Here is a 26,480-nt window from a genome sequence, read left to right as displayed (position 1 = left end):
AGATTACATTTTCTTTCTTTCCATTCAAAACATTTTAGAAGAGCAACTTTACTGTACTCTTCATGGATTATAAATCATATTTCAGAGGATTAGAGAGAGAAGCATTTTATTCCCTTTCGTTCCCCCCCCCCCGACCCCCAAACCATGGTGGTGGTAATTTTCATCAGTAAAGAAACCTCTTCCCCAGCCTTCTAAGCAGCCACATGGCTTTTCGTACTTGTACTCTCAATGCTACATTCTAGCCTGCACAGGATTCTCGAGGGGAAACTCTCCAGAAGTTGTGAAATATTTGCTTAATCCTGCTATTCTAATGATCCTTTCAGCATTTGTTTAGGATTAAATACTGTTAAATCCCTACTGGGCACATGTATGCTTCAGAGTCCCTTTGAAGAAAGGAAGAGTTTTTTTGCTAGCCAGTAAGAAGGGTTGCTATGAAACGAATTCTGAATACTGACGCGCTCAGCCCTATTTTTAGTCTCTTTAGAAGTTTTCCGATGTATAAAGAGTGAAGAGGAGAGCTAGGTGGAGAATGGTCATTCCATTTTGTGAAGATCCTGGGAGCGCTGGGTCAAAGGCAGTTTATCAGGAGGGCTGAAGAGGAAGTAGGCAGGTAAGCCCCCAAGAAGCCTGCCTTGTTTCTGGCAGAATTTCACTGATATTGAACCATATCTGTGAAACATTTCCATTTCAACATATTAACAAAAAAGTTTTGTCAAAATGTTTCCAACAAGCTACAGTGAAAAGGCATTTGGAGTGAGCTGAATAACTTGCACCTATGGGAACAAATTTATTTCCTCTTCCTCCCTGCTGGTCTGAGTAAGGGTATTACCTACTACATATATTACAAATGTCTTCCTGAAAGTCATCCGTCACATAATTTTTCCTTATGTGCTAACTTTAGAAAAAATGAGATGGGCAGAAAAGCCAGTGCCATTGGAAAAAAGAATTTTGAGGCAGCAGTTTAGTGAATTTTCAAATCAAGTCTCTTGCTAAAGGGATTCAGGGCCTGGAAGAAGTTACATCCTTATTGTAATCTCTAGTTTTATCCATTGCAGCCAATTCTACAGCTCAAGGATGACATGGATTCATTCATAGGGTAAAGATCTTTCGCCTTCCTCCGCAGCATGGGGCAGGGATCGCTAGCAGGAGGGTTCTCTGCCAATTGAAGTCACTAAGCCACAAGATTTGGGGACTTCAACAGCAGAGTCAAGGGAAGGGGTAGGGACGGTTTTGTGGCCTGCAGCATGCAGGGGGTCAGACCAGATGATCATAATGGTCCCTTCTGACCTTAAAGTCTATGAGTCTATGAGATCTTGATAACTGCCCTGTTGCAGGTATGTGCATAAAATTAATGCTAAATCTTGTCACTGAGTATTTCTGTCTCTGAAAACTGATCCCCGAGAACTGATACAACAATTAATATGCACTAGTGCTGAGTTTTGCTAAGCTATATGTGGGGCGTTATAAGTTATCATCACTTGGTGGTAATGGTCTTTTTCCACCACTCATAACTCTTGGCTTTTTGTAAGTGTACTATCTGAAAATACCATTGTAACCTAAAACATCATGCAGAGAATGGTTATATGGACATTGTACTAGGTCCAAATATACAATGTATCAGATAGGACTATAACAGAAAAATTCTGTTTTCAGCTGAAGTGACTGATTTTACATAGTGGGGGGGGGGGGGGGGGGAGGAGATAGCCTTGAACATTCCAAACCTAGGCCAATTGAATCTCCATTGAAGTTCCAAGGATTAGACCACTTTCAACACTCTAATATGACAAGTAGTCTGTCTGGGAGTAGGATTTGTTTTTGAAAATTCCTGCTGGTCTAATTAAAAAAAAACCTTATGTTTACAAATGGGCAAGGAAAAAACAAGAAATAATTTAAATCATAGCTAGTGAGAAAATTGCTGCATTTTCTTCTCTCCCTAGGACACTCCTCACAAAATCCACAGTATTAGGACCCATACATGAAAAATTTGTATAAATGATTGATTATAAATGGGATTAGAATCTTAACTGATGATGATTCTTGCTCACATGAACAAGATTAAACTGTATGACCCATGAACAACTCAATGCCAACTGGCAACGGGGTTACAATAATATCCTGATTCTGGTAAGTACATTCTGGTTCATCAAAGAATGCCATGTGAGGTCTTAAATGAAAACAATGGTCACATTAGTCATTACTATGGTTGTGAAATGTATCTACAGACACTATGTAAGGAGCTATGTATGTATACTAAAAATACATTCTTAAGAGTCTGTATCACAGCAGAAGTGGAGAAACAGGTTTCCGGTCACAAAAAAAATGGTTATTCACCTGTCCGCATGTAAAATTAAGCATTGTAAGCTAACACAATGGTGGCCAATTTACACACAAAGTCAACAGAATTATCAAGTCAAAAAAGAAAGCATACAGAGGTGGAAGGCAACCTTATCTTGAGACACACTTCAAAGGTTTGCTGGACTATCTGGGGAACAGAGAAGACACCCTGTGATAGCGGATCTAGGAAGTAAAAGGGCAGGGCATTTACATTCGTGAAACCAGTCTTAGTTGAAATGCTGCAGAGGACATTTAGGGTGAGAAAAACTTCTTTAGACGAGGTTAGCCTGTTAAGTAAAGTCTAATCTCTAGAAAGCGTGTTATGATTTTGTTTTATAGGTAATCTTCTTGCTTCTATTATCCTTACTACCTCTTAATTCTTGGATAATAAAAACTTAATATTGTTTTCACTATAAATATATCCCAGTGCTGTGATATTAAGCAAGAAGCTGATCCTGAGTTGAATCATACAAGCTGCTGTACACACTGTTCCTTTGGGGACAGCAGATGTGGTATTTCTGTGAGCATTCAGTGGAAAAGAGGCTGGACACTACAGGACAACACTTCAAAAAGACTTGAGGACTGGGTATACCAATTGTTAACCTGAATGGCAAAATAAGGGCTGGCATAACCCAGAGGAGATTGTTTGGGTGGCTAACAGGCTGGTAGTATCAGGGAGCCAACATCCAATTAAACACAAGCAAGTCTCCTTCATGCTGTAGGCTGGGGGTAACAAGGTGACTCTCAGTCCTGGGTACCCCAAGAACTATCACAAACTGATTGCCAAATTCAGTGATAGGAAAGAAAATTCTTTCCCAGCATATTGGCAGGGACTACTAGGGAGGAAAGAGCTTCTCATCTTCTCTGCCCACACTGAGCAGAGATCATTTGCTGGGCTCAGCTGAAACTATCCCACATACATTTCCCTGAAATTCTAAATGCCAGGGTGCAGGAAAGATAAGAGCCTGTGGATTTCAGTCCTTCCCATCTTTTATTTATATTTTCTCCATTAGACTGATTTTATCATTGCTCATTACATACTTTAACTGTGCAAATACAATATGAACCCTTTATAGAGGGATCTCAATAGTTTTAATTTAAAAAAAAAGTCAAACATAATGGGCTCACAGTAGATCAGGGGTGGGCAAACTACACCCTGCGGGCTGCATCTGGCCCACCACGGCCCTCCAGCTAGGGAGCAGGGTCGGGGGCCACTGCGCGGGAACCGCGGCCAATGGGAACTGCAGGGGCAGAACGCAACAAAGCTGTCAAGCTGTGCCTCTGCATAGGAGCTGGAGGCGGAACACGCTGCTGCTTCCGGGAGCTGCTTGAGGTAAGCGCTGCCCAGAGCCTGCACCCCGACCTCCTCCCACGCACCAACCCCCTACCCCAGCCCTGATCCCCCTCCCACCCTCCAAACTCCTCCGTCCCAGCCCAGAGCACCCTCCTAACACCCCAAACCCCTCATCCCCAGCCCCACCCCAGAGCCTGTACCCCCAGCTGGAGCCTTCACCACCTCCCCACCTGTCCCAGCCCGGAGTCCCCTCCCGCACACTGCCCTCCTCATTTCTGGCCTCACCCTGGAGCCTGCACCCCCAGCCAGAGCCCTCACTCCCTCATGTACCCCAACCCCATTTTTGTGAGCATTCATGGCCCACCATACAATTTCTATACCAGATGTGGTCCTCGGGCCAAAAAGTTTCCCCACCCCTGCAATAGATCCAGAACAGTTTTCCATTCACATTCTGATTCAGTTACGCTTGGTCTACATCGTTCAAGGCTGTGAAAAATTTTGCAGCCTGAGCACCGTAGTTAAGTTAGTCTAACCCCTGACATTGATGTGGCTAGATCGACAGAAGAATTCTTCCACTGACCTACTTACTGCCTCTCAGAGAGATGGCAATTATAATTGACAGAAAAACCTCTTTAGTCAACACAGAAAGCTTCTACACTATGGCGCTCCAACGGCTCAGCAGCAGTGCTGTAGCAGTTGTAGAATAGGCATGTCCTTAGTATCTGAGGGTCTTTCAAGTCCTGTGCAGATCCTAATGGAACCAAAGAGTAGCGTTAATGGCTTTGTAGAATCCCATGAAAAGTCAAAAAGTATTTTTCTATTTTTTCCTTATGACAAATATATACTATGAACTGTACGAGAAACTTCATTTCAATTGTTTCAATGTAAAAGAAATTTGACTGAACATGAAGGGGAATCTGAATATTGCCCATACCATACGTATTATATCACGTATGGATTATACACAGTAGCCACTTTTCAAACTTAAACTACCATTTGAATTTTAAAAATTAAGAAAAAAGGCCTCAAAATGTCTACTGTGCTATACATCAACAGAGCTAAAATTTTACGTCTTTTTTTAAATGCAGGAAGTTCACAAGCCACAGTTCATTTGGATTAAGCATCTTAAAAAATAGGGCTGTATCACGGAAACACCACAATACCTATTTTGTCTGTGGAGAACTGAGGGCATGTAGCAGGATGGGGCTTACTACTTTTTTTTAAATCAGTTGATATGTTAATTTTATTATTTTGGGCTGTTAGCTCATATTTAATTGATTGCAAACTTAATTGTTAATTATGGGTGCCTACTGCTCACATTAAACATTCTTCATATTTTTAAATCAAATATAAATAAAAAGATGGTTGGTCCCCAACTAAAAAGTTTGGAAAAAAACATACAATTTACGAACAATTCTGACTATAAAGAAAAAGCTTGTTTTGTCAGAGGCATGACTAGGTGATCTAGTAAGTCTCTTTAATCTTTGGCTCTTATGATCTTAAGTCATACTTTTTTTAATTTCTCTGAATTTTTTTGTTAATGATAATAAAAACAATATTGGCATAGAAAAGGAACCCTCTCTTACAGTCCTCTTTCTGCCCTTCTACTTACTGGGAAGTAATATTGAAGATTTTCTTATAAAGGTATCTAGTCAAAGACATCTCCATGATGTATCTTTACAGAAGAGATACGATTTTTGTACTGAAGAAATTGTATTACCTCATTTCCATACACCATTAGATGGTGAGTTGTGATGAGGGACTTGAAGACCACCACCCAGCTACTATTGGTAGTTCTTTCAAATAAGCTGTCCGCCAGCTGGGGGATGTTCACATTCATCTCATTTGTGCACTGGATTAAGTCTGAAATAAAGAGAATTGATTATTGTTATTTTACTTGTATATTTCGTATTCCTGAAGCTTGGTTATCATGATGGTACACATATATTTCAAGTATCGGGGGTAGCCGTGTTAGTCTGTATCTACAAAAACAACAAGGAGTGTGGAGCTGTTAGTCTTTAAGGTGCCACCAGACATATATTTCAGTTTTTCATTCAATGGAGCAATCTAGAGATTATGGAGCCTTTCCCTGAATAGCTCTGATTTAGCTCTCAGAGGTTTTCACTCTGTGGCCCACTAGGAAGATGTCAGAGAGCTGCAGTTTGAAAGCCTTTAAAGTATTTCATTCATCCATAGAATAGACAGTATGAATAAAAATAAGCTTCTCAAATTTATTCTAAAAAGGACATTCTGCAAGAGACACTTTCCTTGCCCATTTAATCCTTGGTGTTTGCTTATAATGTTACTATACCATTAGTTAACTGTGATGGCAATTTTCATGCTTAACACCTATCTATTAGAAACTGAACTGAGATTATCAATTTCATATGGATCACTGAAAAGCCATGCAATGGTAACATTATCATCACTGACAACGGCTAGACTCAAACTAGTGAGCTGGATATGAAAGTCTTTTCCTGTATTCAGATCCCTGAGTAATGTAATCCCCTTCCTAGGGCTCTTCTTTAAGTTATTTCTCAATAAAGAGTAGGGTTGTGGTTTATTTGCAGATAACTCACGCGATTTACTCAAAAAAAAAATTAATCGCAATTTTAAATTAGTTTTCTAAACTAAAAACTAAAAATGTTTTAGATCAGTTTTAATCGCACTGTTAAACAATAGAATACCAATTGAAATTTATTAAATATTTTGAATGTTTTTCTACATTTTCATATATATTGTATTCTGTGTTGTAACTGAAATCAAAATGTATATTATTTTTTATTATAAATATTTGCACTGTAAAATAAGAGAAATAGTATTTTTCAATTCACCTCATACAAGTATTGTAGTGCAATCTTTGTTGTGCAAGTTACGAACGTAGATTTATTTTTGTTCCATAACTGCATTCAAAAACAAAATGTCAAACTTCAGAGTCTACAAGTCCACTCAGTCCTACTTCTTGTTCAGCCAATCACTAAGAAAAACAAGTTTGTTTACATTTATAGGAGATAATGCTGCCCTCTTCTTCTTTACTTCACCAGAAAGTGAGAACACGCATTCGCATGGCACTTCTGTAGCCAGCACTGGAAGATATTAACATGTCAGATATGCTAAACATTTGTATGCCCCTTCATGCTTTGGCCTCCATTCCAGAGGACATGCTTCCATGCTGATGACGCTTGTTAAAAAAATAATGTATTAATTAAAATTGTGACTGAACTCCTTGGGGGAGAATTGTGCATTCCCTGCTCTGTGTTTTACCTGCATTCTGCCATATATTTCATGTTATAGCAGTCTCGGCTGATGACCCAGCATATGTTCATTTTAAGAACACTTTCACCGCAGATTTGACAAAACGCAAAGAAAGGTATCAATGTGAGATTTCTAAAGTCAGCTACAGTACTCGACCCGAGGTTTAAGAATCTGAAGTGCCTTCCAAAATCTGAGAGGGAGGAGGTGTGGAGCATGCTTTCAGCAGTCTTAAAAGAGCAACACTCCGATGCCACAACTACAGAACCCAAGCCACCAAAAAAGAAAATCAACCTTCTGCTGGTGGCATCTGACTCCGATGATGAAAATGAACATGCGTTGGTCTGCACTGCTTTGGATTGTTACCAAGCAGAAGCCATCATTAGCATGAACTCGTGTCACCTGGAATGGTGGTTGAAGCATGAAGGGACATATGAATCTTTAGCGCACGTAAATAACTTGCAACGCTGGCTACAACAGAATCATGAGTACACCTATTTTCACTTTGAGGTGATATTGTAAATAACAAGTGGGCAGCATTATCTCCTGCAAATGTAAACAAACCTGTTTATCTGACTCATTGGCTGAACAAGAAGTAGGACTGAGTGGACTTGTAGGCTCTAAAATTTTTCACTGTTTTTGTTTTTTAATGCAGTTTTTTTGTACATAATTCTACATGTGTAAGTTCAACTGTCATGATAAAGATATTGCACTACAGTACTTGTATTAGGTGAGTTGAAAAATACTATTTCTTTTGTTTTTTTACAGTGCAAATAATTGTAATAAAAAATATAAAGTGAGCACTGTACACTTTGTATTCTGTGTTGTAATTGAAATCATTATATTTGAAAATGTAGAAAACATCTAAAAATATTAAATAAATGGTATTCTATTCTTGTTTAACAGCGCGATTAATCACAATTAATTTTTTTATTCGCTTGACAGCCCTAATAAAGAGTACTTTTTCCATGTACACCATTGACACATTTTTCAATTTTAAGCCATTCTAAAAGGAACAAATGAATCATCCATCTTTCCTATGTGCAAAAACCACTCTTGTACAAAACAATTTCTGCATATAATTATTTGGGAAAATATTTACTTTCAGCTTCTCTCTCAGCTCAATAAAAGCAGCAAAAACAGGATTTAAAGTTTCCAGTTATCATATCAACACAGGGTTTGTGAAAATTAATATTAGAATTAAGAGTCCAAACACCAAAAAGAGGATTGGTGGTTTGTTTTTTGTTAAATGACATCACAACTTGTGCATATATGATTATTTTAGATATACGGGGGAAGCAAGAAAGTGTAATTTGGTGATTTCTTTTCTCTTAGTCTATTGGAAGTGCAAAGGAGTTTCTTGTGGAGATGGAATCTATTTTTTCCATTCATTACTATGATGTAGGTTAATGCAGTTTTCGTTAATGGGATTTTCCCTTGGTTTTCAGGAATTGTGTGGGTGGGTTTTGCATGTAGCCAACATTAATTTCAGAAAAGTTATTATACTGAACGCAAAAAAATTAGCATTAATGAAACAAGTTAAGAAATCAAGTTAGCCATTGCAGAGTAGAGGCTGAAAGTCTGACCATAACTCTTGTGCTAATTAAGTTTTAAAATATGTTCTATTTCACAATTGTGTCTAATACAATGAAACTGGGATTTCTTGTGCAACTTACAGAAAATTACAAATACACCATCTTCATATATGGTTTGATTTTTCTAAAGTCTTAATGGGACTTATAAAAATATACTAGAGCATGACTCAAGATCTTGTTTGCTAAGTCACTAAAACCACTTCCTACAGCTTCTAGATCTTCTTCAGGTCTCTCCATCCTTATCCTGTGGAAACCTGCTTAGCTTGTGCTATGTGTTGGAATCTCATATCATAATGTAGTATGACTGAACACCATATGCGAAGAAATGCATAATAGCTCAATTAATATAGTAAGTAGGAAATGCGTAATGTGAATGAAAAAAACTACTGAGAAATTCTCAAATGCAGAATTTTGAAAGCTAGCTAAGAAAAGAACTAAGAATCTGAATGATACATTAATGCACTACCTAAAATTCCTGAAGCGTTATACAAACCTAGAATTTTGTGTTTTTCATGCTGAAGGGTTTTTATTTCCTGAAGCTACTTCAAAACTTCTAAGGGTATGTTTACACTACGAAATTAGGTCGATTTTATAGAAGTCGATCTTTAGAAATCGATTCTATACAGCCGACTGCGTATATCTGCATTAAGCGCATTAAATCAGCGGAGTGCGTCCTCACTACTGTGGCTAGCATCGACTTACAGAGCGGAGCACTGTGGATAGCTATCCCACAGTTCCCGCAGTCTCCACCGCTCATTGGAATTCTGGGTTATGCTCCCAACGTCTGATGGGGCAAAAACATTGTTGCGGGTGGTTTTGGATATATGTCGTCAGTCGCCCCTCCCTTCGTGAAAGCAATGACAGAATCGTTTTGCGCCTTTTTTCCTGGGTTACCCGTGCAGACGCCATACCATGGCAAAACGGAGGTAGAATGTGCCTTTGGACGTTTAAAAGGTCGCTGGTGCTGTTGGTCAGACCTCAGCGCAACCAACATTTCCATTGTTACTGCTGCTTGCTGTGCGCTCCATAATATCTGTGAGAGTAAGGAAGAGATGTTTATGGCGTGGTGGGAGGTTGAGGCAAATCGCCTGATGTTCAATTTTGAGCAGCCAGACACCAGGGTGATTAGAAGAGTACAGCAAGGCGCGCTGCGCATCAGAGAGGCTTTGAAAACCAGTTTCATGACTGGCCAGGTTTCGGTGTGACAGTTGTGTGCGTTTCTCCTTGATGCAAACCTGCCCCCTTTGTTGATTTAATTTAAAAAAATGAGATAACGGACAAGGTAGCCCGGGTGGGGTGGAGGAGGAGGGAAGGACAAGGCCACATTGCTTATTGTAGCCACACTAAAAATCCAACTGTTTGAATGAGAGCCTTCCGTTGCTTGGGCCATCCTCTGGAGTGGAGTGGCTGGGTGCTCGCAGCCTCGCTCCCCTCCCCCCACGTTCTTGAGGAGGCTATGGAACATGGGAAGGAGGGTAGGCGGTTATACAATGGATGCAGCGGGGGTCTGTGCTCTTGTTGGCTTTCCTGCAGCTCCAACAGATGCTTCATCATGTCCGTTTGCTCCCCCATTAGCCTCAGCATCGCGTCCTGCCTCCGCTCTTCGTGCTCATTTAATTCTTTCCTGGCCTCTGTCATTGAATGCCTCCACGCATTAAGCTGTGCCCTATCCGTGCAGGAGGACTGCATGACTCGGAAAACATGTCATCGCGAGTGCGTTTTTTTCACCTTCTAATCTGCGATAACCTCAGGGACGAAGATGATAGGGGGAGCGTAGAAACGTTCTACGCTCTACGATTCTGAGGGGACTGCATGGTCACCTGTGCTGCCGAGTTCACCATGCTGACCAAACAGGAAATGAAATTCAAAAGTTCCCGGGGCTTTTCCTGTGTACCTGGCTAGTGCATCCGAGTTCAAAGTGCTGTCCAGAGCGGTCACAATGGAGCACTCCGGGATGGCTTCCGGAGGCCAATACCGTCAATTTGCGTCTGCACAACCTCAAATTCAACTCAGCAAGGTCGATTTTAGCACTACTCCCCTCTCCAGGGAGGAGTACAGAAGTCGATTTTAAGAGCCCTTTATGTCGACAGAACGGGATTGGTTGTGTGGCTGCAGTCATTTTTAAATTGACCTAACGCGGCTAAATTCGACCTAATCCCATAGTGTAGACCAGGCCTAAGCCTATGTTAGTGTCATTGTGGCACAGCATAAAAGAAAACAGGCCTTGTGACCCAGCAGAATCCCTTCCCTTGCATCTGAGTGCAAGGCATATGAATGAAGGTGTGGGGGTTGGCAGGAAGAGAGAACAGGGTGAGCACAAAGTACAGGTCACACAAGTTTATGCCAAGGAAAGGGAGATGTATAAATGCAGGAAAGGAAAAAGTGAAAAAAAAATCCCATTAAGATTTTTGTAAGCATTAAAAAATAATCACAACACACAGAGAAATTCATAATGAATGCTATCCTCTAGGACTTAGTTTCTCTTACACAGACACTATTTTTTGTGCTCACAATACACAGACAATGATTTAAACTCAAGATGGAATGACAACAGCCTTAAACATATTTAAGTCAAGGCTACTTTAGAAATATTTACATATTTAACTCTAATCAGGTCAGGCTACACTGTAGTCTGGTACCATAAGGCAGCAGAAGGTACCATCTGTGATTGGCTGAAGCCACAGGAAATACCAATGGTATGGTATAGATGAGCACCTGTGGTGAGTAGTGGGACCTGCAATGGAGGAAATGCCATCGAAAGGCAGATGAGTTAAACCACAATGTAACCAATGGCAGCCACAAATCAGAAGGAAGGCAAAGGGAAATCAAGCTCTGTATTTTCTCCCATGAGAACTATCATGCCATGTTAGCAATGGATTGATAAGGTTTCTGAATTTTCTGCTATCATGTTACCAGTATTTAGACATGAATGGACTTCACTTAACACTAACTAGTAAAATATTTTGATAGCTACATTTGACTTAAATCAGCAGTTATTGCACCAGCAGTGGTGCAAAGAAAGTATGGTATGCAAGGGGCTATCAGCTCAGAAAGACCTTGCTACATACACAAGTAGCTTTCCTGATTAGTCCTGCACATACATACAAACAACTGTCAATACAGAACAAGAACGAGGATATTTTTTTAATCTTCCACTTCCTGCACTTAGCAAGGAACAACCATACTCCCATCATACCACCAGATAAGAGTCTGGAGAAAGCATAGGTTGCTGCTAGGCACTTAGAAGTTCTAATGTAAATATCTCAGCTGTATTTTATTCTTACTGTCTGAATATACTGTTTTTCATATAGTTAACTGGAACATACGTTTCACAGCTTTTGTTTACGAGGGCAGGCATGAGAGGGTGAACACTTATTCCAGAGGATTAAGCCTATTAGTCAGAGGTAAATATGAACGATGAGGGTGGGGCCCTCACCAGCAATACCTCAGGGCAAGGCACTATAGAGTAGGGTGACCAGATGAGAGGAACAATATATTGGGACACCGGGGGTGGGGGGCAGAGAGAGATCGGTTGGAACCTGGGACTAACACTGAAAAATGGGGACGGTCCTGATTTTATCAGGACGTCTGGTCACCCTGTTATAGAGAACCCCTGCAACGCTTACTAGGAAGGGAAAGAGTGCTAGGATTTCTATCATTGTGCTGTCCCTAGACCCTCTTTGGGAGTTCCATCACTCATATCTTCTTACTAGGATGAATCTTAATCTCCTTTCCAGAGGCTACAAAGGGTGGAGTGACTACTCACTCTCTTCCCCACCCTTCCAGCAAGCAAGGGGGAGGTTCTACGCTTCACAATCCCTCTTACAGAGCCTCCTGGCAGCTGTGAGGGTGGAGAATCTCCATCAAGTGCAAACCAACGTACTGAAGATAGGCAGTGTTATCCTTGCTTGGGCACTATCATGAAAACACGTGTAACAAATTCCTCGTCGTTCTTGCATCTCTTCTTGTGTGTACTGGTTCAATGCAAAGCCATACAAATTTAAGGTTTCTAACAATTATGCGGGACATTTCAAGTTCTTTCTGGTTTGAAAATGAAAATTGATTTATAGTTCAAACCTTTTGGTTTACATCATTAGCATTGACTAGACATATTGCAGGCTGAACATTATCCAAAACTGTGTACATACAGTATATCAATATTTCCAGAGTGTTTTAGCTACAGCCTGCAGTATGCACAATGTTCCTATTCATAACTGGCAATCTGAAAATGTTTCCAAGAATCAGATCTACCACTCCATAAAGAAAGTGTTTCCCATACCTATGACCACTCCTAAGGAGATCAGTCAAAATTCAGGAACTCAGACTGCTACCATAAAAACCACTGCTTTCATCTTTCAGTCTAGATCAGTGGCCACCAACCAGTCGATCGTGATCTCCAGCAGCAAAGTAGCGTGGCTGCCGCTAAGGCAGACTCCCTGCCTATCCCGGTCCCACGCCGCTACCGAAAAAGGACAGAGCAGCCCTGCGGCCCTGGGGGGTCTCCCTCCATGTGCTGCTCCTGCTTGCAAGCACCGCCCCTGCAGCTCCCATTGGCCGGGAGAGCTGCAGGGGCGGTTCTTGCAGAGAGGAGCCGCGTGCAGAGCCACGTGCCCCCTGCCCCCTCCCAGGGGCCGCAGGCGCGCATTGGCCCCTTCCGGGAGCCGTGTGGGGCCAGGCTAGGCAGGGAACCTGCCTTAGCCTCACTGCGCCCGCTGACGACCGGGAGCTGCCAGAGGCAAGTGCTGACCGGCAGAAGGTCGCACCCCAAAACCCACTGAGCCTCCCCCCCGAGAGCCAGCACCCCAAAACCCCTCCTGTACCCCAATCCCCAGCCTGAGACCCCTCATGGAGTCAGCACCCCATACCCCCTTCTGCACTCCAAACCTCCTCCTGCACCCCAAACCCCAGCCCTCACCCCCCTCCCAGAGCCAGCACCTTGTACCCCCTCCTGCACCCCAACAGTCTGCCTCAGCCCTGATGGCCCTCCCAGAACCAGCACCCTGTACCCGCTCCTGGCACCCCAAGCCGGAGCCCCCTCGTGCACCCAAACTCCCTCCTAGAGCGTGCACCTTTCACCCCCTCCTACACCCCAACCTCCTGCTCAGGGCTCATCCCAGAGCCCCCTCCCACACTGCGAACCCCTCGGCCCCAGCCCAGATCCCACACCCCCTCCCAAACCCCAAACCCCTGCCCCAGTGAGTGAGGGTGGGGGAGAGCAAGCGACAAGGGGGGGAGAATAGAGTGAGCGGGGCAGGGCTTTGGGGAAGGGGAGGGGTAGATCCTGGATTGCTCTTAGATTCAAAAGTGATCTTGGGAGTACAAAAGTTGGAGACCATTCATCTAGATAATACCTTCCCTGTAATAAAAACTGTAGTCTGCCTTCTCTCACCTGTTAGTGAAGTAGGGTTGCTGTGATTTTTCCCAACCTTTAAAAACATGCAAGAGCCCACTCAGGGCATGGCTACACTTGCAGATGTAGAGTGCTTTGAGTTAAACCAGCCTTCGTAGAGCGCAGTAGGGAAAGCACTGCAATCTGTCCACACTGACAGCTGCAAGCGCACTGGCGTGGCCAGATTAGCAGTTCTTTTAACGGCCAGAGAGAGCAGTGCATTGTGGTAGCTATCCTATCATGCAAGTGGCTGCAACGTGCTTTTCAAATGAGGAGGGTGGGGTGGAGTGTGACAGGGAGTGTGTTGTATGTACGTGGGGGAAGAGAGAGTGGGTTTTGGGGGGGCTGAGAACATCAGCATGCTGTCTTGTAAGTTCAGACAGCAACAGACACCCCCCTCTCTCTCACAGACAGCATTCCACAGTAATGGTTGCTTTGTCTCGTAACAGATAAGCATGCCGGCTGTCAGAAACGGAGCTTTCAAAGGGCATATCGGCATGCCTGCAGTGATTCCAAAACAATGACAAGAGTGGCCACTTGACTTAAGGGGATTATGGGACGTTTCAGGAGGCTGATCAGAGCGCAGTAAGGCAGCACCTCGTTCACGCCTGGGCATTTCAGCCAATGCGCACCATGTGTTAATCTTCTCGCCGAGGTGGAGTACCAGGAGCGCTCTAGCCCTGAAGTCAGAGCACTCTATGTGCCTTGCCAGTGTGGATAGGCCGTGAGATAGGGTGCCCGGGGCTGCTTTAATGCGCTCTAACTCACAAGTGTAGCCAAGCCCTAAGCTTTTATGAAGGCAAAACATACGCTACATAATTTAACCACATTTATTCCTCAGTGTAAAAAGGAATACTGCCAAAATGGAAAGCTTGCCATTCCACACGTACGACACGTGAGCACAATAATGTGTACCCAGTTTACTAACTAGTTTAATAGATAAATAGATTCCAAAGCCATAAGGGACCACTGTGATCATCTAGTCTGACCTCCTGCATAACACAGGCCACAGAACTTCTCCAAAATAATTCCTAGAGCAAATCTTTTAGAACTCCAAATCTTGATTTAAAAATTGTCAGTAATGGAGAATCCATCATCATCTTTGGTAAAAAAATTGGTGTTACAATGGTTAATTACTCTGTCACAAATGTGTGCCTTATTTCCTATCTGAATCTGTCTAGCTTCAACTTCCAACCATTGGATTGTGTTGTACCAGTGGTTTTCAACCTTTTTTCATTTGCGGACCACTAAAAAATTTCAAATGGAGGTGTGGACTTCTTTGGAAATTGTAGACACAGTCGGCGGACCACAGATTGAACATCACTGTGCTATACAATCTGCTAGACTGAAGAGCCCATTAACAAGTATTTGTTCCCCACGTAGGCAACGAAGTACTTACAGATTGTATTCAAGTCACCCTTTAACCTTCTTAAGCTAAAGAGATGGCGCTCCTTGAATCTCTCTCTATAAAGCATGCCTTCTAATCCTTTAATCATTCTCGTAGCTCTTCTCCTGAACATCAGTCTTGAATTGTTGACATCAGAACTGGACATAGTATTCAAGCAGCAGTCATATCAGTGCCAAACACAGAGGTAAAATAATCTCTATTCCTACTCGTGATTCCAGTTTATGCATCCAAGGATCACATTAGCCTTTCTGACCACCATGCCACACTGGGAGCTCATATTCAGCTGACTATGCATCCTTCTCCACTGCTGGAGAAAAGATTATAATTTAGTTTCTTAGCAGGCATACAAGTACAGAAAATGAAAACACAAAAAGCCCACTGTAGTAAAGAGAAGTTGGGACTCTGAAGTGCCAGATCTGAGACCACAATAGCATCCCGTGTGGACACTATTCTAAAATAAATGTGACTTTATTCTGGAACCAATAATCCTCTAACAAAGCGGAGTAATTATTCTTTGCCATATCAGCTTTGGGTATAACTCGAAGTTGTGCTTTTTTGCAGGAGTCAGATGGGTGAACAGGAAGAGAGTCTGAAGTGGAGGTATTGCAGTCCTGGGAAGTAGCCAGTTTACAGAAATCAAGCGGATTTTAGGGAATCTGCCAACCAGAGGAACAGTAAGGAGAGGAAGATGGAACTATGCCACAAGCTATCATTGTTGAAATAAACCCAAGAAAATTAAGGCTGTGGCCATTATCCTGGTTTTTATTGTATTCTAATTACATATTTCATCATATAAAGAATTCCACAAACTAGTTGAATTTATTATTGCTCTTGCTTAATATATCTGACTTTCACATTGAAGCAATCTGGTATGCAAACAAGTGGCATTTTGCTTGGCTGATTTGTTTTTCTGTTTTTCCCTATCATAATTGAAAGTATCGGCATTCTAACGAAGGCTGCCTGCCCCTCAAACCAGCTTCTTGATGCCCAAGTAAAGTCATATTCCTGTGTTTGGTATTAATCTGTTGCCACATAAATTGATGTCACACATTCAGCATTATGACTTCACTGAAGGATTACATAGGGAAGTGGATAGATGAACTATATGTGTAGGGTGACCATACATCCTGTTTTGGCCAAGACAATCCCTTTTTTAAGCCCTGTTCTGGCCATCCTGACTTTTTTGGCAAAAGTAAACATTTGCTCTGTTTGCTCTTGCTGACTTGATCAGTTGGCAAGAGCAAATGGGACACTTTCGTCAAAAAAGTGGGGTGCGGTGTGGAGAAATGTGCGGTGGGCAAGCGGAGATGCTAGCCCTGTGCAGGGGGGAAGGCAGGGCACCGGCAGAGGGCCAATAGGGTTTGAGCAACAGGCTTGCAGAGAGTTCCAACAGCTGCTGGAAAGATGCTCTAGTCACTATTAATAAATTCACAGAAGTTGAAGAGAGGAAAATAAAAATAATAAAAAGTAAATAAAAATTTGGCTGCCAGTCCAATGAGATTTTCAGAAATTCTTCCTTCTACTTACTCTGGCCTGCCACAACTATATGTTGAAAGCGCAAAAGTTGTAAAAGATCTATACAAGTAATAAGCCCTAAATGAAACAATTCAGATAAAATTCTGAAGAATTTGATAGATGGCTAACTTTTCTTTAACATTACCCTTTATCCACCCTAAAATATTGATAAGTAGGGCTGTCAATTAATAGCAATTAACTCAAGCAATTAACTCTGAACAAATTAACTCAACTAAAAAAATTAATCGTGATTAATCACCACTTTAATTGCACTGCTTAACAATAATGGAATACCAACTGATATTATAAATATTTTGGATGTTTTTCCACATTTCCAAATATATTGATTTCAATTACAACACAGAATACAAACATATTTGAAAATGTAGGAAAAACATCCAAAAATATTTAGGTTTTTTTTTTTAAGTGTGATTAAAATTGCGATTAATTTCAATTTTTTTAATCTCATGATTAGTCACAATTAATTTTTTTAATCACTTGACAGCCCTAATTCTTCGCCCTATCACAAAAGTGTTCAAATCCTGATGTGTTAAACCCTTTACAAATACTATGCTAGAATATCAGGGTTGGAAGGGACCTCAGGACCAATCCTCAGACAGATTTTTGCCCCAGATCCCTAAATGGCCCCGTCAAGGATTGAACTCACAACCCTGGGTTTAGCAGGCCAATGCTCAAACCACTGAGCTATCCTTCCCCCGTGTCTCAGAAAAACAAAAAAAACACTAAAAAGCCAGCTAAGGAAAATGTTACATACACAATCTGCCTAACATGTGTCTTTTTTTTCTTTTTAAATACAAACAACCACACAGTTAGAACTTTGGATAAAAATGCATATTAGTTTCAACTTTCCAGGAATACAAAGAGGAGAACTGCTGACAACAGAGCTTGCTGGATTTCACAAAGCATTCTTTATTTGCCTTTTACCCTTCATACTCTTGGGTAAAATAATTCTAATAAGTAGATACACTTCTACCCCGATATAACGCTGTCCTCGGGAGTGAAGAAATTTTACTGCGGTATATCGAACTTGCTTTGATCCACAGGAGTGCGCAGCCCCCCCCCCCCCCCCCCCCGAGAGCTGCTTTACTGCGTTATATCTGAATTTGTGTTATAACAGGTCGCGTTATATCGGGGTAGAGGTGTAGTTAGATTAATAATAATTCTGGTCAAGAAAAAGTGGATTTCTTGATTCAAACATGGACCCATGGATCCATTCCATAAAACATACACCAGATATATATTGGATTAAGTTCACATTTTGTGCACAAAAACCCTTGAATCCAAAATACAAAGGAGGAGGAAGCAGCTGATTCCACTTTTACATAAAAGGAACTGTAACAAGTCATTTTTTAATAGTTTTGGTAATTTTTCCTATGAAACTGTTCTAACTTAATTCTACAGAACACACACGTAGCCAATAAAGAAATCTTTTGCAGTAACATATGGATTAACTTCAAATGAGCTGAAGAGGAAGATGACGTGACCAAGAACTACATGGCAAAGCAGATGCTATGTGCTTAGTCATTGGAGGCCAAGCACATAGCAACAACTATAATTAATGGAGCCGCAGTGTTTCCTGTCTAGAAGGCCTCTGCAGTTGGTTATCACCAACTCTAACTTTTCCTTTCAGGATTAATACTCAACATGCCATCTGTGTGAGGAGGATTTGTTTTAAATCTGAGCACAGTACAGCTATTTAAATATTGGAGGGGAGACATTTATTATAAAAAAAAAAACCCAGTTGTCATAGCTCCAGTTTGTGGTAGCACATTCAAATTCATCATTTAGCTAGTCCCTAAGCTTAAGGTATATGGTTTTAGGTGACCTAATGAAAGTGAGTTTAGACTCTGCCAAGTACTAGAAAAAAGTTAAAAAGTTTTAAAGCAAACTAAAAAATTCATGTGCACTGATTTTACCAATGCATGTGCACTGATTTTAAAAACAAAGTTTTATAAAAGTCCTGCCACATTTTATTGGACATAAAAGTGTGTTTATGCAAGATTTCTCATTCCACTGCAAATGGATGTAGAATAAGATATGGAACAGTAAAAACAGGCCTGAGACAAAAATAGTGCACAAATGAACTGGTGTATCCCCCCGCAACATTCACTGCGCATCACCCAATAAGCATCTAAATGAAGTAGAGGGCCTCCAGAAAAAAAGATGAAAGTTGTGATTATATAATTAAAGACAGTATTATCCATATGCACGCACCAGGGGCAAAGTTAAGGTTGCATAGGCAGTTTTGACTTAGACTCAGACTTTAAGGCAGAAGGGACAATCATAATCACCTAGTCTTACCTGCTGCACATTGCAGGCCACAGAACCTGACCCACCACCCACTCCTGTCCATAACATCTGGCTGAGTTACTGAAGTCCTCAAACCATGATTTAAGGACTTCAAGTTACAATGAATCTATCATTTACAGTTGCTTAAACCTGCAAGTGACCCATGCCCCATAGGAAAGCGGAACCCCACAGGGACTTTGGCATTTCCTGACAAGTGCTGCACTTAGCAACTTCAATGTTAGCAGTTCAAGTGAAATTAAATATTGGATTAAAGCTAGCCAAACTGCTTTTTTCATATTGATCCACTTTTAGTTAGCGTCAGACTTTGCAGGAAGAAGTTGGTTAATCCCTTTTGGCTCACTGTGGTATGTGCAGCTCATTTTGGACATATGAAAAGTCCGAGTAGCCCCTCTGGTCAGAGGGACCCAGGGTCTATGATGAGGATAAGTGGTCCTACGGCAGAAACCAAGGGGAAAGAGTTTTTCAATCTATACTGTGTCCAGTGACCATTTTGGAACAGGGCAGAGGACGCTGAGTGTTCACTCTCCTTGATACAAACCCTTTATGGAGTTAACCAGGTCCCAGTTGTTTCTCAGAGTTTATTCTCATTTGAACCAGATACTTTAGAACAGATTTAGCAGTCTTAGCAGCTATACATGGGGTTTATTCCTGATTAACTCCATGTGTGGACACTTATTCCAGAATAAATAAGGAATTCCATGTGCAGAAAATATTTTATCCAGATCTTTCAGAAAATGTTAACCTGTAACGAGGGAACACCGAGGCAGATGAATAGCTACAACAAAAAATTATGCAACACACTTTCCAAAAAAATCAAGGGATTAACTTTATTTCAACAAATCCAACTTTGGCAAAACCTTTTGGAAACTAACTTTCAATTAGAGCAGTTCAAACATCCATATACACCATCCCTAATCAATATTCAAACACTGATGTATTAAAATACAAATTTCCAAAATCTATCACTACTCAAATCAATTGCATGAAGTCACAAATGTCATAATAAGAGTGAACAGACCACTGGTCAGATCAGAGTCAATAAATCTTATTTGATATATCAAGTACAAGCAACATTGAGAGAACTATCAAAGTGTGAATTCTGTCTCTTCAAGCTCACATGCAAGGAAGGTAGCCTAACTCTATGTCTACACTTAAAATGCTACTACATTGATGGGAGGGATTCTCCACCTCCCAGAGAAGCAGTAGCTAGGTTGATGAAAGAATCCATCCATCAATCTAGCACTATCTACACCAGGAGTTAGGGGGGCTTAGCTACATCTCTCACAGGTGTGGATTTTTCACACCCCTGAGAGACAGCTATATCAATCTAACTTTTCAGTGTAGACCATCCCTTAGGTCATCTTAACTACACCACTCAGGGGATTTTTCGCACCCTTGAGCAATGTTGCTGGGTCAACCTAATTTTCTAGAGTAGTAGGCTAGCCATCACCTACAGCCCCCAACTAAAACCTCTCCAGAGCATCATCAAGGATCTACAACCTATCCTGAAGGACAATCCCTCATTCTCACAGACCTTGGGAGACAGGCCAGTCCTTGTTTACAGACAGTCCCCCAACCTGAAGCAAATACTCACCAGCAACTACATACCACACAACAAAAACACTAACCCAATAACCAATCCCTGCAACAAACCCTGTTGCCAAATCTGTCCGCATATCTATTCAAGGGACACCATCATAGGACCTAACCACATCAGCCACACCACCAGGGGCTCATTCACCTGCACATCTACCAATGTGATATATGCCATCATTTGCCAGCAATGCCCCTCTGCCATGTATATTGTCCAAACTGGACAATCTCTATGCAAAAGAATAAATGGACACAAATCAGACATCAAGAATTTTAACATTCAAAAACTAGTGGGAGAGCACTTCAATCTCCCTGGACACTCAACAACAGACTTAAAAGTGACAATTCTTCAACAAAAAAAACTTCAAACACACATTCAACGAGAAACTGCAGAACTGGAATTAATTTGCAAACTGAACACCATCAAATTAGGCCTGAATAAAGACTAGGAGTGGATGAGTCACTACAAAAGTAATTTTCCCTCTCTTGTTATTCACCCCTTCTTGTCAACTGTTGAGAATAGGCCACTTCTACCTTAACTGATTTGGCCTCGTTAGCACTGACCCCTCCACTTGGTAATGCAACTCTCATCTTTTCATGTGCTGTAATGTTTATACAGACGCTCCCCAGGTTACGCAAACCCGACTTACAAAAAACTGCACTTACGGAAAAAGTTCTGTAAGCTTTTTTTGGGGGGGTGGGGGGGGGGAGGAGTGAAGAGTGCGTAATTGTCAGGTACACGTTCTCAACTTACAGAAAATTTGACTTAAGCAAGGCATTCCGGAACGGAACGCTTGCGTAAACCAGGGTGTGTCTGTACTGCTTACTATATTTTTCACTCCATGCATCTGACGAAGTGGGTTTTAGCCCACGAGAGCTTATGCCCAAATAAATTTGTTAGTCTTTAAGGTACGACAAGGACTCCTTGTTGTTTTTGCTGATACAGAGTAACATGGCTATCCCTCTGAAAATAGGATTGGGAAACTTATTATCTGTATACATCTTCTAAATCAGTGGCTCTCAACTTTTCCAGACTACTGCACCCCTTTCAGGAGTCTGAGGCTGTCTCTACACTGCCACTTTCAGCACTAAAACTTTTGTCGTTCAGGGGTGTGAAAAATCATCCTCCCCTACCTCCCGAGTGACAAAAGTTTTAGTGCTGAAAAGCGCCAGTATAGACAGCGCTTTATCGCTGGGAGCGCAAAGCTACCACTGCTCGTTTGGGGTGGGGTTTTTATCATCGCTGGGAGACCTCTTCTCCGGCGATAAAGCGTGTCTACACTGCCCACATCACAGCGCTGCCATGGCCGTGCTGTAACATTTGTGGTGTAGACATACCCTGATTTGTCTTGCATATCCCCAAGTTTCACCTCACTTAAAAACTACTTGCTTGCAAAATACTATTACTGAAAAATTGCTTACTTTCTCACTTTTACCATATAATTATAAAATAAATCTCTTGGAATATAAATATTGTACTTAAATTTCAGTGTATAGTATATAGAGCAGTATAAAAAAGTTGTTGTCTGTATGAAATTTTAGTTTGTACTGACTTTGCCAGTGCTTTTTATATAACCTGTGGTAAAATTAGATAAATATCTAGATGAGTTGATGTGCCTCCCTGGAAGAACACTGGGCAAGGGTGTGGATTTTTCAAAAAAAGGGTGTTAAAAGCCACCTGTAATCTGAATCAATGTTTGTAACATGCTGTTTGCCAAAATGATTTTTGACCAAGAATGTGTGTCTAGAAATGAAAGATACTGTCTATTTTCTTGTAACTACACAAAGGAAGTCTGGATTAGCAGATTACAGGTCAAGACATGCTATGCTTAACATTTGTTTTGTCCAAATCTAATTTTTTTCCTCTGATCTCAATAAATCTAATTCTAGTCAAACTAGTCCTCTGGTATTGGCAATTTGGGACTGTCTGCATTAAATTCCCAAATAGGTGAAACAATTTCAGTCTCCTAGGCAGTAAAGAAAGGGAGTATGGAGCCTACACTGCTAATGTTTCTCAAGCAAAAGAGCAGATTAAGCATCCTCTTCCCCACCATTTGTCATTTAAAGAGCTAGGGTCCAAATGATGCAGAGGAAAAGACCTCAAAAACATGGATGGAAATCAAGTTTAAGGGGCGCCTACAGTAAACAAATACACTCCAAAGTCTTTCAAAATCTAACAGGCAAGAGGAGATTCAAGCCCCCCCCCCCCCAGTCTCATTATCTAACCAGACTGATCAGTGTAGAAAGGCATAACAGCAACCTTTCATTTTAATATGAAACAGTAATTGTTGGCTGTATATCCAAACGGTTTTCATTGGATGATGTCATCAGTTTGTACTTTCCTTTTTTCTTTTGAATGAAGGAGGAAAACAGTCATCCAAACTAAAATTTTATGTTTCATACTGTTATTTACACCTAAAAGTCCTCATTTAGATTAAATCAGATCATGTTTCAATGGACACAAAAATTAGTGCTCTTGCTTTAGCTACAGCTTCTAAAGGCACGCCTACCCTACACCCACTAAAGTGACACAGCTACAGCATTGCAGCTTTGTCACTGTAGCGTAGGTGCTTCCTACATATATAGAAGGGGCTTGTCCATCTATGTAGTTTTGTCCATCTTGCTGAGAGGCTGTGACTAGGTCAACTGAAGAATTTTTCCGTCGACCTAGCCAAATCTACATCCAGGGTTAGGTCAACTTAACTATGTTGCTCAGGGCGTTAAATTTTTCACAGCACAAATCGATGTAGTACGGTCAGTCTAATTTTTAAGTGTAGGTCATACCTAACATGTACTTCTATGGCAACTGTTTGAACAGACCCTTACTACTCTGAGATGTTAGGTAAGGTAAGGTCTGGTCTACACTACAGACTTACATTGGTATAATACATCACTCAAGAGTGTGAAAAATCCACAACCTTGTGCGACGTAGTTATACGGACCTATCCCCCGTGTAGACAGCTTTATGTCAGCAGAAGAGTTTCTGCCATCGACATAGTTACAGCCTCTCAGGGAGGCATCTTCATTAAAGTGCTACAGCGTTTTAAGTGTAGTGTTTTAAGTGTAGACCTGCACTCAGTAAACTTAAAACAGCTCAAGTCTCAGGCCTTGTGTACTCCAGAGAGGGTTTGAAGGTACAGTTCTATGGGCTTGATTCCTTGATTGGGCGGGAAAACTGACATTTCCCAAATGCCATCCACTTTGGTCACCGAAATAAGACATTACTCAATAAAATGATTACAGATCTATGATCCTCTGTCTTTCTTACACAACAAATTAACAACTATTTGATGTCCACATTCACTCTGACTTCATCCATTAGTTCCCCCTTTCTCTACTATACCCACAAACTGCTCATTCTTACTTTCAAAGCTCTTCAGAGCCTACCCTATCATCTCTCGTTCACTATCAAAATATCAACTTCGTGCCTATTGTGCCATCATCCACTTGTTAATTTTTCTAACCCCTCTGGGCTTTGTCCCATGCCACCATCACACCTGGAAGGAGCTCCCTGTAAACATCTCCAAAGTTAACTTTTTATCCCCCTTTTGCTATGATGCCTACAAAAATAACCGAGTTAAGCCACAGATGAGTTGAAACCACTGCCTATCCTGCTGAACGTTAGCCTCTCACATTTCCTTGTATTCCTCCATTTGTCTATCTGTAGCCACTCATTGTTAGATTGTAAACATTTGGGGTCAGAGACTTTTTTTGGACCCTAGCACAATGGTCCTGATCCATAATTTGGGCTCCTACTTACCATGGTAATACAAGCTGTAATTGAAATGATCAGTGGGGATCGGGGATCATCTCATTTGAGCTGTTAATGGGCAGTTCATGCCTCTCAAGGCTATTATTTCAGGTTCTCTGTAGACTCAAAGACATCTCAGCATTGGGTAGCTTACATTTGAGGTTCTCACCACCAAAAGCTAGAAGCTGAGGTTCCTGAGAACAAATATGATAGCTTCAGAAATGGGTCAGCAGAGCAAATGGGTATATGCAAGCAGTTTCCAAGCCCTGGTTATTGGGTAAATAATGACTTGTATTAGTTTAATACTCCCAGATTGCAATCTGAACTCTATGACAATAATGCAAATGTGGTCTACCTGCAAGCCAAATAGAGAGAGAGAGATTACTTTCAAACAAATGCATTAGGAAGCAGAGCAGTGTGGCGAGCACCACTTCAGATTTTTAGAGTTCATAAAATCTTCACAAGTGAAGCCTCAAAGTCTTGAATGAGGAGAGTAAAAAAAAAAAAAAGAATCTTCTGCCTAAATGCCCAGGGTAACTACCTCTGGTTATTAGAATTAGGCTTCTAACTAACAGATTAGTACATTTTTCAAGTCCTGATGACCACTATTTGCTAAATTATAGAAGTCCTTTAGGTGACTGAACTGTTTACAACATGGACAAATGGTGTTGGTAGTCAACAAGGCAAAAGAATTCCCCCACAATCTAATGCAGGCCAAGATGGAGGCAATGGACAAATTGTGTTAACCTGATAGACAACTAGGGCCTGGTCCACACTAACCCCCCACTTCGGACTAAGGTACGCATATTCAGCTACGTTAATAACGTAGCTGAATTCGAAGTACCTTAGTCTGAACTTACCGCGGGTCCAGACACGGCAGGCAGGCTCCCCCGTCGATGCCGCGTACTCCTCTCGCCGAGCTGGAGTACCGGCGTCGACGGCGAGCACTTCCGGGATCGATTTATCGCGTCTAGACCAGACGCGATAAATCGATCCCAGAACATCGACTGCCTGCCGCCGGACCTGGAGGTAAGTGTAGACGTACCGTAAGGAACAGAATTAGCTAGCAAGATGCAGCATTAGGTACTGGGCTGGAATTTTAGCTAAATGTTTGTGACCTGCAACTACATACCACCTGTCGCTGGAAGCTTTTCAGTGTTAGGGGGTCAGGCTGCTTGACATGCCATAATTTTTATAACAAAAACAGCAGACATGACAACTTTTTAATTACAGAGCCATTTTGCACAAGTAAGGAACTCAGCCCCAGTGTCTTAGGTAGAATTTAATTATCTAGATTGGTATTTGGCTATCTAAATATTTTCCATGCATTTTCAACTACAGAAATAGAGGGAAAGTGAGCACAGTAATACTTGAAGCATGCTGACAAAGCTGCTGTATCTCAATAGCACAGACAGAATACACTGTAAAGTGTTTTGGGATGCTTCCTAGACACAGTGCTGTTATTTTTCCTTTGCAATGGATTCTACAATTTTGAAGTAACATGGTGGAATAACATTTTGTTTATATTACTGTAGGATCTCTTACAGGAAAGGAGGAATTGTCATAGGAGATGAGATCCAGAGTCCACCTAATCTGACAGTGGTCAGTAGCACATTCTTCAAAAGAATGGTGTAAAACCCCATGATGGACAATTATGCAGTTCTCTTGAAACAAACATTTATATACCTTAGAGGTGAGTGTTTACTGTAACTGGGTATTATTCATAAATGTCTAATACTACTTTTGAACCCTGCAAAACTCTTGGCCAAAACTTGAGGCAGTGAGTTCCCCAGTTTAATTATTCAACATGAATAAATTTTTCAAAGGCTTCAAAGTCACACACGTGCTTAAGTGTCAATGTATTTCAACGGGACAAACTCCTAAATCACTTTTGACACTGATGAAAGGAAACTATTTTTCACAGGGTAAAGTTCTCAAAAGCTTTCATACGTGTTGCCTTTCAGTTTCATTGGTGACTCCTTAATCTAGCATTACATCTCACGCCTTAGTTTCCCAAC

The 26,480-nt window shown here is 41.3% G+C and overlaps 1 protein-coding gene across 11 annotated transcripts in view; it reads right to left on the bottom strand.

Moving 5' to 3' along the window:
- PICALM (phosphatidylinositol binding clathrin assembly protein) overlaps positions 1-26,480 on the bottom strand; it is a 115,303-nt gene that overhangs the window by 71,688 nt on the left and 17,135 nt on the right. For all 11 annotated transcript variants that reach the window (XM_054015712.1, XM_054015703.1, XM_054015704.1 and 8 more), the window contains exon 2: positions 5,349-5,491. In XM_054015712.1, coding sequence (XP_053871687.1) covers positions 5,349-5,491 — 143 coding nt within the window. The remainder of the gene's footprint in view (positions 1-5,348; positions 5,492-26,480) is intronic.

This window comes from Malaclemys terrapin, chromosome 1 (genome assembly GCF_027887155.1).
Source record: "Malaclemys terrapin pileata isolate rMalTer1 chromosome 1, rMalTer1.hap1, whole genome shotgun sequence".
NCBI classification, from domain to species: Eukaryota; Metazoa; Chordata; order Testudines; family Emydidae; genus Malaclemys; species Malaclemys terrapin.
The sequence above is the reverse complement of the archived record's forward strand: the minus strand, read 5'-3'. Positions and strand labels throughout refer to the sequence as shown.